Source organism: Elephantulus edwardii, unplaced genomic scaffold, assembly GCF_000299155.1.
Source record: "Elephantulus edwardii isolate Elephantulus edwardi_28Jun2011 unplaced genomic scaffold, EleEdw1.0 scaffold00139, whole genome shotgun sequence".
Taxonomy (NCBI): Eukaryota; Metazoa; Chordata; class Mammalia; order Macroscelidea; family Macroscelididae; genus Elephantulus; species Elephantulus edwardii.
Genome location: NW_006399889.1, coordinates 2,890,064 through 2,906,589, shown reverse-complemented (window position 1 = coordinate 2,906,589; position 16,526 = coordinate 2,890,064). Strand labels below are relative to the sequence as shown.

The 16,526-nt window shown below is 40.1% G+C and overlaps 1 protein-coding gene across 1 annotated transcript in view; it reads left to right on the top strand.

Annotated features, from left to right (window-relative positions):
* DCLRE1C (DNA cross-link repair 1C) overlaps positions 1–16,526 on the top strand; it is a 68,067-nt gene that overhangs the window by 44,932 nt on the left and 6,609 nt on the right. Inside the window, 2 exon segments of the mRNA XM_006894285.1 lie at positions 11,175–11,229; positions 14,572–14,660. Coding sequence (XP_006894347.1) covers positions 11,175–11,229; positions 14,572–14,660 — 144 coding nt within the window.

Sequence of the window (16,526 nt, the reverse complement as noted above, 5' to 3'; positions counted from 1 at the left end):
TGTAAATGTTTATGAAAATTAATAAAATATAATTATAGAAAGAAAAAAAAAATGGGGCACTCCTTGGAGGCAAGGATTCCGGGGCTCCGTCTAACATACTTTGGACATGTTGTAAGGAAGGACATCATGCTTGGTAGGGTGGAGGGACAGTGCAGGAGGGGAAGGCCCTTCTAAGAGGTGGATTGATTCAGTGACTGGGGTAATCAGGATGAGGTATCGGAGACGGTGCCTTTGGCACAGGACAGAGCAGAGTTTAGGGCTGTTGTACATAGATAGGGTCGCTATGAGTCGCAAGTGACTCGATGGCACATAACAACAACAACAACAACAACAACGTGCTGTCAAGTTGCTTGCAACTGATAATGACCCTTTGTACACTAGCCCTGAAACCTGCTCTATCTTGTGCCAACCTTACTGTCTCTGACACACTTACTTGCTGAGAAAGAAGGTGAGGAAGCAGGAGCAAAAATGAGAATAAAGGCATTTTGTTAGCAAAGGCTTGCTCCAGAGAGGAGCAGAGCACTCTCTGCAGATGGGAAAGTGTTGGAGAGGGTGACTTGCTGAGAGGTGTTAGGTGCTTATATAGCCAGTCTATTTCCTTCTGGGTTGGGCTTTATGCAGAGCAGGTGAGTGGTGTTCGTGCTGCTGGAATGGTGGTGTTGGAATTTCCCATTCCATTTTGTGATGTTACGGATTTTGTGTTATGGCATGCCTATTCAGATGCTATTTAGGATGCGTTGTGGATAATGCTTACTGTGCATGTCGGTTTCGGAGGCACTGGCATCTTCTTTATATGGTAACGCAATGGACATCTCTTGCTCCGGTTGGCTAAAGACTAGCCTTTGTCCTTCACTGGAGCCTTTAACTAATATGGACTCAGCATGTGCTCAAATAGCTTGGCAAAATTTCAGCAGAAATTTCAAGATGCTTTATGATTTTAACTTTACCTTTGACTCACCTTCTTTCTGCCTCACATTATTTAAGAGCTATTTTACGCCATACCATGGACTGCCAAGAGAACAAATAGGTCTGTTCTGGAGGGGGTGAAACCATGCTACTCAGATTGGCTCAGGATAGGGCAGGGTTCTGAGCTGTTGTGCATAGGGTTGCTGTGAGTGGTAGGCAACTCGATAGTACATAATAACATTAGCACCAACTCCTGACACCGTCACTTTTTTCCTCTACACAGAAAGAGACCAGTAATTGTATCTGTATGGCATCTCACAAGTGTTTAAGATACCAGATGTTACTCACCAAACTAGAATGTGAACCAATTATCTTTATAAATTCGGCTGTGCCTGCTAACCCAGTTGCCCCTTGAGGTTATTTTTCTGAGTCTTCAAACCCAGTGAATTAGTCCCACAAGATGCTTCGGTATGTTTAGGAAATATACATATATGTGCTTTATTATAAATATGAATGTATGTGCAGCATGTACAGACATGTAGGTACAGGTGCACACAAGTATATGCACAGGCATCCACTCCCATATACTTTCCCACACCTGCATAGCCTACCTGTTTGCCTACACAACCATTCACATAATGTTTCCATGTTATTACTGTTGTTGCAAGTTGTATATGTAATAGCATTTATTCTTTTTATTAATTATTTTTGTGTGTGTGTGTACCGTCAAATCAGATCTGGTACAGGAAGAGATTGTCTCTCCTTTTCCAGCAGAGCATCTGGTGGGTTTATACTTGTGTACTTCTTACTATCTTCATTTATCTTGGTCAAGTTCTACTGACATTCCATATTGTTTGTTGACTTTTCCATTATGATAATTAGCACATGTGTACTACCTACTGATTCTTCCTCTGTCCGTTATTCATGGCACCCATCAAAAAATACTTCTTTCTATGTATATATCTAATTATTAACTTTTTCTAAAAGTGATGTCAAGTCTGCGGGAACCAAAATATGACTTTGAGTTTATCCCATCTGAATTTCAGAACCATCTCAGGAAGAGGTTTGAAGCCTTGAACACTATTGAGTGAAGACCAGATGAGTTGTGGGAGGATATCAAAGATATCATCCAGGAAGAGTGCACATGGTCTTTGCAAAGACAGAAGAGGAAGAGAAGACCAAAATGGATTTCAAAGAGACTCTGAAAATTGCACTGGAGTGCCAAGAGAAGCCAAAGCAGAAGGAAGAATTCAAGATACTAAAGAGTTGAATAGAGGATTTCAAAAGGCAGCACGGGATGACAAAGTAAAATATTATAATGAAATATGCAAGGAGTTGGAGTCAGAAAATCAAAAGGGCCAAACTCACTCAGCATTTCTTAAGCTCAAGGAACTGAAGAACAAATTCAAACCTTGAGTTGCTATAATCAAGGATGCTTTAGGCAGCATATGAAATGATTCAGGAAGTATTAAAAGAAGATGGGAAGAATATACTGAGTCACTGTATTGAAAGGAATTGGCAGACACAGAAGAATTTCATGAAACAACACATGAGCAAGAGCCTATGGTGATGAAGGAAGAAATTCAGTCTGCTTTGAAGGAAATAGCAAAACGTAAGGCCCAGGAATAGATGGTATACCAATTGACATATTTCACCTAACAGATGCTGCCCTGCATGTGCTCACCAAGTTGTGTCAAGAAATCTGGAGAACAACCATTTAGCCAACTGACTGGAAGAGGTCTATATTTGTTCCCATCCCAAAGAAGGGTGACCCAACAGAGTGTGGAAACGATAGAACAATATCATTGATTTCACATGCAAGCAAGATTCGACTGAAGATTATCCAAAAATGACTGGAACAGCACATCAGCCGAGAACTGCCAGAAGTCCAGGCTGAGTTTAGAAGGGGTCGTGGTACTAGGGATATTTTTGCCAATGTTAGATGGATCTTAGCTGAAAGCTGGGAATACGAGAAGAATGTCTATCTGTGTTTCATTGATTATGCAAAGGCATTTGACTGTGTGGATCCTAACAAACTGTGGCTGACTCTGAGAAGATTGGGAATCCCAGAACACTTGATTGTGTTAATGCAAAACCTATACTTGGACCAAGAGGCAGTTGTCAGAACAGAGCAAGGGAACACTGCATGGTTCAAAATTGGGAAGGGCGTACACCAGGGATGCGTCCTATCTCCATACCTTTTCAACCTGTATGCAGAACAGATTATCCGGGAGGCTGGGCTCTATAAGGAGAAGTGTGGGGTCAAGATTGGTGGAAGATCTATCAAAAATCTGCGATATGCAGATGACACAACCCTGCTTGCTGAAACTGAGGAGGACCTGAAGCGCTTGCTGCAGAGGGTCAAGGACTGCAGCCTCCAATATGGATTGAGGCTCAATGTCAGGAAGACAAGGATTCTCACCACTGGACCAATTGGCAGCATCAGGATGGATGGTGAAGAGATTGAGATTGTTCACAGCTTTAGTTTGCTTGACTCCACAGTCAACACTCTTGGCACCAGCAGCCAGGAAATTAAAAGACATATTGCAATAGGAAAGTCTGCTGTTAGGGACCTCTCCAAAGTACTGAAGAGCAATGATGTCTCTCTGGAGACTAAGGTATGTCTGATACAGTCCATGGTCTTTGCTATCACTTGTTATGCATCAGAGAGTTGGACAATGACTAAGGAGGATAGAAGGAGAATTGATGCCTTTGAGCTGTGGTGCTGGAGAAGAGTATTGAGGGTACCATGGACTGCTAGGAAAACAGACTCATCCTGGAAAGGGTTAAACCGGGTGGCTCCTTGGAGACAAGGATTCTGAGGCTCCGTCTATCGTACTTTAGGCATGTTGTAAGGACGGACCGGTCCTTGGAGAGGGACATCATGCTTGGTAGGGTGGAGGGACAGCGCAGGAGGGGAAGGCCCTCTATGAGGTGGATTGATTCAGTGACTTGGACTGTATTGGAGACAGTGCATTTGGCACAGGGTAGAGCAGAGTTTAGGGCTGTTGTACATAGGGTCACTATGAGTCGTAAGCGACTTGACAGCACATAACAATAACAACAAAAGTGATGTCATCCAGTATTTGTCATTTTGTGTTTGACTTTCTTCACTTAGCTAATGCCTCCAGAATAATCCATATTATGAAATACTTAGCAAACAAATAATTATTCTTTATTGTTGCATGATATTCCATTGTTTGCATGTACAGCAGTTTATCCATTCTTCTGTTGATGAGTGTTTAAGTTGGTCGCATCGTTTTGCTATTATGAATAATAATTCAGGGAACACAGGTATACATATATCAATTCATGTCACTTCTCTTCTCTTTGATAGATACGTATGAATGGAATTGGTAGATGTAAAAACCTCTATTTCTAGGTTTTTGAGAAAGTGCTCTACCATTTTCTACCATAGTTGTACCATTCTATAATCTCACCAGCAGTATTTAAGAGTTCCAGTCACCTCACAACCACACCAGCCTTTATTGTTTTCTCTTTTTGTGAGGCATGCCATTTTTTCAAGGATGAAGTGGTAACTCATTGTAATTCTGATTTGTATTTCTAATGGCTAAAGGAGAACTGGCATAGTGGCATAGTCCATAGGAAATTGCACTGCCAGTCCAAGGGGTGGCTTCTCTAGTGGTTAAAATCCACCAGCAGCTTGTTGGGAGAAAGATGGACAGCCTCCTTGTGTTGCGACTTACAGCTTCAGAAACTGAATGGACTGTTGTTATTAGTTGGAACCAACTCAGTGCCAGTAGGTTTTAAGTTTTGCCTTGTTTTTTATTTTTTTAAATGAAAGATTTTAATTGTAATTTTAATGAAAGTTTAAAGAAAAGTTGGAGTTTTATTCATTCATTGTTGAACATTTTTCTCGCTCCTCCTCCTTTCTCCTCCTCAGTTCACTTTCTTTTTTTAAAAAAAAATTATTCATTCATCGTTGCACAGTTTCCTCCTTCCTCCTCGCCCTCCCAATCCACTTTGCCTTGTACCTCTTCTTCTCTTGTCATACATGTTGATGCCTAATCATATATTCCTTTTTTTATCTTTAGAAAAATATTGTTGCTTACTCAGTCACTAGATATTCAAACAATTATTTAAATCACTTTTTTGACAATGCTTTCTCATTCTATTCTTATTCTAATTATAATGTAGCAAAATTAGTTCCTTTAAAGACAGTTTCATTCTTCAATCAAAAAATATTCTCTCTTGTTTTAATGATGAAAAAGTAAACAACAATACTTCCTGGATACTTACACAAACATTAATGGTTTCTTTTGCTATTTTTCACCAACTACAGTAGGAAGAGAATCTGCCTGTATTACTTCTGTCAGTGTTTGAAAAATGTGAGACGGTGTTCTAAGCTTCAGGAGAAAGAACAATATATTAGTAAAGAAGATAAAAATGTATTTTATTCAAGCTGTAAATAACTAAGTAAACACTAACAGGCCAACTAGTCCCAGCAGGAACTGCTGTGCTCTGCTCACTGCTGAACACCGCATACACTGGGCACTTAGTTAGCAATGTTTATTGATTAAATAAAAGATAAATAAATAAAAAGAAGCTTTTGTTGAATAAACAAATAAAGTGTTTATTAGATCAAATACAAAGGTTTCTCAAGTTTTGGCTGCACAACAACTTTGAAGAACTATCAATGCTAGTAAGGATATGAGCTAATGGGTAGATTTGAGTTCATTATTAGAGCTCTGAACTTTTGGATATGCTTGAAATTTTCCATAATAAAAAGTTTACTCACATACTGTCAAACGCCACACCAGATAAATTACTATTCAGAAAGGGAAGGGGAGGTGACAACAGGTTCAGTTTTGATTTTTTGAGTTTTTTAGGTAATTCTTTTCTATGGTCAAGGTTGAAAACCACTGCCATAAAATTCTTCCAGGATAGATATGCATATAAAGTATACTACTCGTACTAGAAATTCCCATCTGATTTCAAAGAATATTACACAAAATAAAATTAGAACTTATCACCTATGAATCAAGGCTAATAATGAATATTGATATCATGTTTTAAACTTACAATGACTGAGCATGCTGCACACTTTATAAAGGATTAGCCCTCTATTAGACATATTACTGTTATGCTCATCATTTCCATTATTTAGAATCTGAAGTGAAAAATGAAAAGACTTGCTCAAAGCCAAGCTCAAAGAAATGAAGTGGTCCACATCTGTATTGAAGAAATTTGATACTCCTTTTTAAACAGTTCATCTGTTCCAATACAGTGTTGATTATCTATCAATTCTTTTCCTATTCCCCCACCACTATATGTCAGTCCTGCTTTCTAACAGTGGTATTATATAGTATTTGTCCTTTTTTGACTGAGATATTTCACATAACATAATGTCCTCCAGGGTCACTTAAGGTGTGTAATGCTCTATGAGTTCATTGTTTTTTAGTGCTGCATGGCATTTTTTTTTTTATGTGAATATACCATAATTTTTCTGTCCATTTGTTGAAGAGCACTTGGGTTTCTTCCATCTCTTTGTTATTGTGATTAACACAGCAGTAAACATGGGTGTGCATATATCTGATTGGATGGTGGTTCTGATTTTTTTAGGGTATATTCCAAGTTGTGGCAGTGCTGGGTCAAATGGTATTTCTATTTCCAACTTTTTGAGAAAGCGTCAAATCACCTTCCATAGTGGTTGCACCATTTTACTATCCTGCCAGCAGTGAATAAGGGTTCCATTATCTACACAATCTTGCCAGCAATTGTTGTCTTTTGAACTTTGCTATTATTGCTGGGGTGAGGTGATATCTCATATTTGTTTTTATTTGCATCTCTCTGACAGCTAGGGATTTTGACATACCTGATAAAGGACTCATATCTAAAATTTCTAGACTCTTTCAGCACCTCATCAAGAAAACATTAAACAGTCCAGTTACAAAATGGAGACAGGGTATGAATAGACACTTGAACAAAGAAGACGTTCAGATGGCAAACACATGAAGAAATATCCAAGATCCCTAGCTTCCCCCCCCCTTTATGCTTATTACTCACATATTTCCTTTTACCACCCCCCCTTTTTTTTTAACTTTTACACTGGTTTACATACAAAGTTCCTAAATTTCATATACCTTGTTTTTAACACTGAATCTTTCCCTTTTCTTTTACCAACCCCACCCTCTACCCATCAAATTGTGTGATCCTATGATTAAGCCTTCCCACCCTCCTTGGATCCTTGTACTCATTCTACAATAATTGTCTTATACAGTATTAGTCTTTATGAGACTGAGTTAGTTCACTTAGCATAATGCTCTCCAGTCCCTCCCATGTTAGGTAATAATTTACACACCATAAACAAAAAAAATCAACTTAACGTGGATCAGAGACCTTGGCATAAAGTCCCATGCCATAAAGCTCATAGGAGACAAACTGGGACCAAGCTTAGAAGGCCTAATCTACAGTACAAAGGGACTGTCAGATACAGCCAGAAATGTACAATCTGAAGTGAGTAAAATTGATAGATGGGACCTTCTAAAGATTAAATCACTGTGCTCATCAAAAAATTTTTCCACCAGGGTAAAAACAAAACTTACTGACTGAAAACAAATATTTGGTAATACCATCTGAGACAAGGTCTCATTGTTAAAGTTTACAGAGTCCTACCGGGCCTCCAGAAGAAAAAGACTGAGAACACAATTACAAAATGGGAAAAAGACATGGAAAGACTTTTCCCAGAGGAGGACATTTCACTGGCAATAAGAGAGATGCAAATCAAAACCACACTGACATACCATCTTACTTAACCCCAGTAGCAGTGGCAAAGTTTAGCAGGCAGCAAGTAATAAATGTTGGAAAGGATGTGGCAAGATGGGAATTCTTATACATTGTTGGTGGAATTATAAAATGGTGCAACTACTCTGGAAGGCAGTTTGGTGTTCCCTGAATAAGCTGAATGTAGAAGTTCCATGACTCAGCTACTTCACTGCTTGGAATATACCCTGAGAAAATGAAAGCTGAGACTTCCTCCCCACCTCACCCTTAATGGCTAATGATTGCTAGTCATGTGGTACCTAACTGAAATTCCTCTTTGGTGAAGTTTCTGTTATGTCCCCCTCCCCCCCTTTTTTTTCTTTTCATTTTTTAATGGTTTTATTTGTCTTTTTGGTGTTGAGTTCTCTATGAATTTTGTTGTTGTTGGAGAAAGTACTGGATGTCCCATTGACTGCCAAAAGGACAAACAAGTAGGTCTTGGAGAAGGTGCAGCCAAGTGCTCTTTAGAAGCAAAGATAGTGAAACACCATCTCACTTTCTGTGGAAAATTTGTTAGGAGAGGCCAGTCCTTGGAAAAAGATTTCATCCTGGGAAAGGTAGAGAGAGAAAGAGAGGAAGACTTTCAACCAGATTAATTGACACAGTGGCTGTAACAGTGAGCAGGAGTATATCAGAGATGATGATGATGGCGCAGGATAGAGCAGGCCAGGTTCATATCCAATGTTTGGGCCATTGGAGTCATAGTCAACTTGATGGCACTTAACAACAGTCCTGTATTTTAACAAGTAAGCTCTTGTTAAATATGTATTCCTTCAACCTGCAGACCGTAGGTTTTTCCGTTTGTGAACAAATCTTTTGATGAGCCGAAGTATTTGATTTTAGGTGGTCCCAGTTATCTGGTGCCTCTACCATTGTTTGTGTGCTTCTAGTTGTGATTGATGGTATATTTGTGCCAAAAATTAAGACCCCAGTTTTAACCCTGTATTATCTTGCAGAAACTTTTTCATTTTAGTTTTACCATTCAAGATTTAAATTCATTTTATAGTTCATTTACACTTGTGATTTGAGGTATGGATCATGTTTCGTTTTCTGCAAATGGATACTCATTTTTGCCAGAAAATTATAAAATATGTAAATAAAGGTATATAAATGTAAAAATATGTATAGAAACCCTGGTGGTGTAGTCTATAGTATTTTAGTACTCACCAAAAGTATGTAAAAAATTTTTATAGATAGGACAGATTTTTTAAGTGAAATTTTTTTTTTGTGCATGTACCGTCAAATCAGATTTGACTGTACAGGAGGAAATTGTCCCTCCTTCTCCGGCAGAGCATCTGGTGGATTCAAACCGTATACCTTTGGGATTGTAGTACAGCTTCTTGCCAAAAAAAATTAAAAATTTTGAAGTTGTTGTTGTTGTTGTTATGTGCTGTCGAGTCGCTTGCGACTCATGGCGACCCTATGTACAACAGCCCTAAACTCTGCTCTGTCCTGTGCCAATCGCACTATCTCTGACACTCCCATCCTGATTATCCCAGTCACTGAATCAATCCACCTCATAGAGGGCCTTCCCCTCCTGCGCCGTCCCTCCACCCTCCCAAGCATGATGTCCTTCTCCAAGGACCGGTCTCTCCTCACAACATGTCCAAAGTATGTTAGACGGAGCCTCAGAATCCTTGCCTCCAAGGAGCCACCCGGTTTAACCCTTTCCAGAACAAATCTGTTTGTTTTCCAGCAGTCCATGGTATTCTCAATACTCTTCTCCAGCACCACAGCTCAAAGGCATCAATTCTCCTTCTATCCTCCTTGGTCATTGTCCAACTCTCTGATGCATAACAAGTGATTGCAAAGACCATGGCCTATATCAGATGCACCTTAGTCTCCAGAGAGACACCATTGCTCTTCAGTACTTTGGAGAGGTCCCTAACAACAGACTTTCCCATGGCAATACGCCTTTTAATTTCCTGGCTGCTGGTGCCAAGACTGTTGACTGTGGAGCCAAGCAAACTAAAGCTGTGTACAATCTCAATCTCTTCACCATCCATCCTGATGCTGCCTATTGGTCCAGTGGTGAGAATCTTTGCCTTCTTGACATTGAGCCTCAATCCATATTGGAGGCTGCAGTCCTTGACCCTCTGCAGCTGGTGCTTCAGGTCCTGTACATAGGGTTTTCAGAGGCCTGCTATTTCAGAAGTGGATGGCCAATCCTTCTTCCTAGTCTGTCTTAATGAGAATGTTCAGATTTAGAGAAGTATCAGACAGACCAGCAAGTTAAAGGTATATCCCTTATTGTGGAGTTAACTTTAGTGTCAGTGTTGTTCCTGTCTTTCTCACACGCATCTTTACCCACTTATTTCCCTGCTACACCATACACGAGGATACCCATCCACTTCTACCCCCTCCCTTCACATCTATCTCCCTTTGACCAGCCCTCCATCTAATAACTTATATATGAAGCTTCCTTGGCTTCTGTGATTCCCAACACATCAGCTGTTGGTAGTTCCTTATGTTGGGACCAATGTCTCTGAAGTTTACTCGTAATGTTTCCTGAGCAAAGGTGATAATAAAGGTGTTTGCACTGATCTATGAGGGGAAATAGCTAAGTGAATTATTTCTAGAGGATGTGACAAGTACTGTAATCTTACACAGGGGAAAACTCCTAATTCTCAGCATAAATCAATCACAGGCCACCAGAAGGTGAGAGAATGGTGGATGCAAGATGAAGGTGATAAAATTGATTAATGTAATAATCTCATTGTTCTTACTCATTTATGCAAGGAAATCAATCAGATTGAGTTTCAACTCCGTAGAAGAGAAAATAAGCTAGCAGTGGTGGTTCTACTGTGTTGTCAAGTTGAAACCAACTCATGGTTGACCCTTGATTGAATTTTTAGAAGCTGTAAATAACATGGGTGTAGATAGCCATCTTTCTCCTGAGGAGCAGCTAGTGGATTCAAACCACTTGTCTTTGGTTTGATAGAACAACTTCTTACCCACTAGTCGACCAGAGATTCATACAAGTTGACAATAAGGACAGTAATACTTGTTATCGTGTACTGTCAAGTTGGAACTGACCCATAGCTGACCCTCCAGTGGGTTTTCAGTAGTAGTAGTAAATCACACAGGAAGAGATTGCCCATCCTTCTCCCTTGGAGCAGCTGGTGCATTTGAACTGTGTGCCTTTAAAGGGGGCAGCACAACCTCTTGCCATGAGAAGCTTTAAAATTAAGACCCTAGTCTCATTGGGAGTCCTTGATGGGCACATGATCAATTGCTAACTTTTTTTTTCTTCCTTTGTTGTGTACTGTCGAATCTAATTCAACAGACACAGGAGGAGATTGCTCCTCCTTCTCCAGCAGAGCATCTGGTGGATTCAAACTGTGCACCTTTGGGATTACAGTGCAGCTTCTTGCCACTAGGCCACCAGTGTTCCCCAGGCTAGCTAACTTTTTCAGAAGTATTACTTGGTCTAACTTAACTTTGATACATGATCTCTTTAATTTTTTGTTTTTATTTTCCCTTAGGACTGGAGAGAGTTCATACAGAGCATGTTTCTCTTTTCATTCCTCTTACAGTGAGGTAAGTGGACTGGTGCACTCACGGCCTTCTCCTGACTCTTTACAGCCTCAAAGCACACTGAAAGCAATGCTGTGACTCCCAGACTGAGCCCTTGTGCTCAGGATCTAGTGTAGCTTGTCCTTTAGAAATGCCTCAGTGGACAAGATCTGCTTTCAGCCCTAAGGAAATGGCAGTTGCCTTTTCACTTTCAGCCTAAATACTGAAGAACATGTGTGATTAAGGTTCTCTTTTCATTTTGCTTCCTGAAAGTATATTTTAAACTTCTGCCTCTTTAGTTGTTCTGTTATCTATCATAAAAGACATAATTTTTTGTTTAAGGCATGCTATAGGGAAAAAAACCCTCTCAAGCCCTCATTAGAGATGACTTTAAAGTATTGTTCAGATTCTTGACGTCTTCCAGAATTTGCATGAAACCACCCTTTACAAAACATTCAGCTGTGGGGAATAACAAGGATGAGTAAGATAAGGCCTTACCCTCTATAATAGTCTATAGTGTGTTGATCGAGGACTAATGTTGTTGTTTTTATGTGCTGTCAAGTTGGGACCTAGTCGTGGATGACACTTCAGCAGGTTTTCAGAGCCTTTAAATCACACAGGAGAAAGACTGCCCATCTTTCTCCCTTGGAGCTGTTGACAGATTTGAACCTCTTACCTTTGGGTTGCCAGTGAAAGGACTGATAGACCATGTGAAATTCAGCCTCCATGACTTCCAGACCAGAAGGACTGGATTGTGCCCAGTTACCACTGCTAATTTCTCTGAAGGATCACTACTAGAGGGTCCTGGACAGAGCATGAGAAAAACACAGAACAAGTTTCAAAATAATAAAAATGACCAGGCTTGCTAGTGTAATAGAGACTGTGGCTCTTAGCAACCCTTTAAACCTGGAACAAAACTCCCTCCTGTGCTCAGCATTCAGTCACACAGTAGAGAGGCTTACAAGGTGAACATTAACACCAAAGAAGTATTTTCTCCTTAAAACGATCAGTCATACAAAATCAACACATACTGTTTACTCAAGGGGAAAACTCAGTAAGCGTAAAAAGGTAGACTAGAAAAAGGATTGGAACCAGGAATCACAAGGAAGAAGTACAAAGAATGCTGTTACAATGTGGGGGCTGAGGGAACTCTGGTGGCCTAGTGGCAAGACACTGCACTGCAATCCCAGAGGTACGCGGTTCAAATCCACCAGATGCTCTGCTGGAGAAGGAGGGGGCAATCTCCTCCTGTAACAGTCAGATCTGATTTGACGGTACCTGTAAAAATAATACAATAAAAACCCAAAATTAAAAAAAAAAAAACAAACACAAAACAACATGGGGGCTGTAATTAGTGACAAAACAAAACTTTATGAATGCTTGAATAGCAAACTAATCTATACATTTTTCATTCAAAGCAATAATAAAAAGGTGTTTTTTTTTAAAAAAAAACTGTGTAATTTGATGGAATTACTTAAGAGGGTTTAGAAATGTTTTGGTTTTTGCAACGACATTTTTATATAAGAAATTTACCTGTACATAAGTACAAGTGTAGTTGTCAGGAAGAACCCTGGTGGTGCCATGGTTAAAATGCTCAGCTGCTAACCCACCATCCACTGTATGGGAAAAAGATGTGCTGTAAGGAGTTAAAGCCTCGGAAATACTATCGGGTGGTTGTAGTCACTCCTGTAGGGTCAGTATGAGTAGGAATCAACTTGACAGTGAGCTTGGTTTTTGGCTTTTGGAGAATGGAAAATTGGGGTGTGTGTGTGTGTGTGTGTGTGTGTGTGTGTGTGTGTGTGTGTGTGTGTGTGTGTGTATTATAGATACACAGTTCTCATGCATTTTCAACATACATGTTGTTGTTAGGTTTCATCAAGTCGCCTACGACCCATAGTGATTCTATGTACAGCATCTCACTGATTCCGACACAGCAACCTGCATCTCCCCAGTTACTGTATCCATCTATCTCATCTGGTCTTCCTCTCCTGTGCTGTCCCTCCACCCTTCAAAGCATGATTTCCTTCTCCAAGGACTGGTCCCTCCTGGCCATGTGCCCAAAGTATGTGAGACAGAGTTTTAAAAACTTAGCCTCCAAGGAGAGACTTGGTTTCACCCTCTCTGAGACGGATCTATTTGTTTTCTTGGGGGTCCGTGGTATGTTCAAGACTCTTCTCCAACACCACCACTCAAAAGCATCTATTCTTCTGTCATCTTTAGTCATTGTCCAGTTCTCTGATGCATATAATTGCGAAGACCATTGCCTGGATTAGGCACACCTTAGTGAACACACACAGATTCAATACTTAATGTATCAAAAAAAGACAACATATAACGAGGCTGGCTTTGAACTTTCTACATCATAGAATTTTTGTTTGGCTCTTTCTACGCTTACAAAGTCCATTCCCCTGACAACCATTATCTTTCTATTTGGGGCTCATGGATTTGACACTTAAGCAGTGAGCTATTGATGTATTAGTGATTTGAACAGGGAGATTTTCCCCCCTAGAAGTTTGAGGTAGCAGCGTTCTGATCAAGTCAGGAATATTTTAAATGCTGATATTATCAAGTGTCACAATAACATCACTCCTCAGTAACTGAATCTCACTTTCATGAACAAATATGTTTTTGGAGAACAGCTCTTAAAGCATCTCATTTTGGTTGTATACTTGTGATATTTTCTTTAAACAATTTTTCCAGAATCTTAAGTTGGTATCAAAAGCTTTTCGTGGTGAATTGTCCTTGACTTGGCAGCTGACGCGGCATCAGTACCACTTGCTTCTTATCTCTTAGTGTTTGAATGTAGCTTCACCGACAGTTTCTCTATTTGGCATTCTGAGCTTTGCCGAAGATCAAGGCACTCAGGAAATGTTTGCATGTAATTGTCCTCACTTGGATTACACTTAATCATTAGAGGAAAGAAAGAGCTTTTTTCATGTGTGCACTTTAGTTAATAAAGACTCAGGTGCATTCTAAATCACTTAAAAGGGAAATCATTATGTATCAGTTGTGTGAGCTTCTTGAACAAGAAACTAACATTACATAAGAGAATAATAGTCACCCAGAAGTTTTGAATCCTATTTTACAGTGATTCTTTTGCCCTTCACTTTGCAACAGAATCACCTAGGGGACATTGAAATATATCAAGTCATGGGCCCACTCTTGTTCAGTTTTCCAAGGATCTTTGTGGGGGTGCGACCTTGGCATTTTTTTAAGGGTTCCCAAGTGATTCCCATGTACAGTCAGCATTGAGCCCCACCTTCTAAGAGATTTCTGCAGCTCTTTGTATTGCCTCCCTTTATGTTTCTCTAATACCCACCTTTTTACCACAGAGATCATTGACCTATTTTATTTTGCTGCTTCTAGGTTAAAGATTTCTTGAGCTACATCTGCCCTGTGAATGCATACCCAAACGTCATTCCCATGGGTGCAACTGTGGATAAAGTTATAGAAATGTGAGTACTTCACATTACTGCTTGGGGGACTTTGTCTTCCTTTTTGTGGCTCGTGGCTAGGAGATGAGAGACCATTGTGCCCAAATGTTTACAGGTATAGAACCTGTTTCTGTTTTGATGGTTTTGAACTTGCATCCATAGACACAGAATGTTGGTTTTTTTTTCCCCGTTGTTAGGTGCGCTTGAGTTGACTATGAATCATAGTGACCCTGTGAACACCACATTGGAACCTTGCCCTGTGCTTTGCCATTCTGACAAAGAGTAGTGGAGTATTCTTTCAGAAAGGAAAGGTTACAGACCAGATAGTGACTGGAGGGAGCAGAGTTTAGAGACATGATTTAAAAATGGCTGAGATTTAAATGTGTATTATGGAACTAAATTTGAATATACATTGAATGTGTGTTTGAATTAGGGTGCTTATTAAAATAGTAATCCCCAATCTTGCATTTTTTTATTCTGACAGTTCTGTCTTAGGTTTAGAAGGGAGAAAGAGGAAGGTTGAAATAACTGCAGAGGGAGGGGGAGGATGGGTGAGTCCTGAGAACCCAGGCAGGATGTGAAGTCGGTATGATGATGCATAAGCTCTAGCTTGGGACCTTGATGGCTTTCTGCAAGTGGATGGTATATATAACCCTAAAGACTTCTGAGCAAAGTCCCTGAGTGTTTCCAACAGTTAAATGCTCAACTGCTAACCAGAGGTTGGTAGTTCAAATCCACAAAGAGGCTCTCAATCAGGCCTGCTAGTCTGATTCTGAGAGGTCCTTGCCTTGAAAACTCTTTGGATAGGTTTTATACTGCACACTTGGGGTGCTATGCCAGATCTAAATGGCAAATAGTTTGTTATTTTGATATTTAAAACCTTCTGGAACTCTGGCACAAGGAAGCAGTTGGTAATGAGATTTTGAAAAGGGGTAGGACATGCTCGAGTCTTGTTTCTCTTCCTCTTTATTTATCTTCACACTTTACCTTAGCTTTCAGTCTGTGGACCTCTAGAAAACATTGCATTCCAAGATTCTTGTGAGATGTCAGGTTTTGTTAGGTGCCATTGTGTTGAGTACAACTTGTGGTGGCCCTTTCAACAACAGACCTGAACCCTGCCCCATCCTGTGGCACCCTCATCATCTATGACACACTTGAGGCCATTGCTGCAGTTACTATGTCTGTCCATCTTGTTGGGAGTCTTGCTCTCTTTTGGTGACCTTCTGCTTTTCCAAGCATGATGCCCTTTTGCAAGGAGTAGCCTCTCCTATAGCAACATGCTCAAAGTATGTGAGATGAAGTTTTGCCATCTTTGCCTCCAAGGAGCACTCTGGCTGCACTCTTTCCAGGACATACTTGTTTGTTCATTTGGTTGTCCATAGGATACTCATCACTGTTCTCTAATACCACAATTCAAAGGCATCAATTCTTCTGCCATCCAAGCTCTCAGATGTGTAGCAAGTGATTGAAAAGACCATATCCTGAACCAGGCACACTTCTCAGACTGATATAATTTCTCTTCTGTATTTTACAGAGGTCTCTGACAGCAGACTTGCCCAGTGCAATACATCGTGTGATCTCCTGACAGCTAGTACTAAGGGTGTTGTTTATTGATTCAAGCAAGATGAAATTATCGATAACTTCTGTTTTCCATCTATCATGATGTTGTCTATTTGCCCACTGATGAGGATTTTAGTCTTCTTGATGTTCAGTTGTAATCCATATTGAAGGATGTAGTCCTTGATCTCCTGCAGCAAGTGAGTCATAGTGTCTAGCTTCATGATTTATTTGCTCAGCAAACAGATGGAATAGGTCTGGAGAAAGGATATATCCTTGGTCTACACCCTTCCTGATTTTAAACCATGCAGTCACTATTCCCTTGCTCCA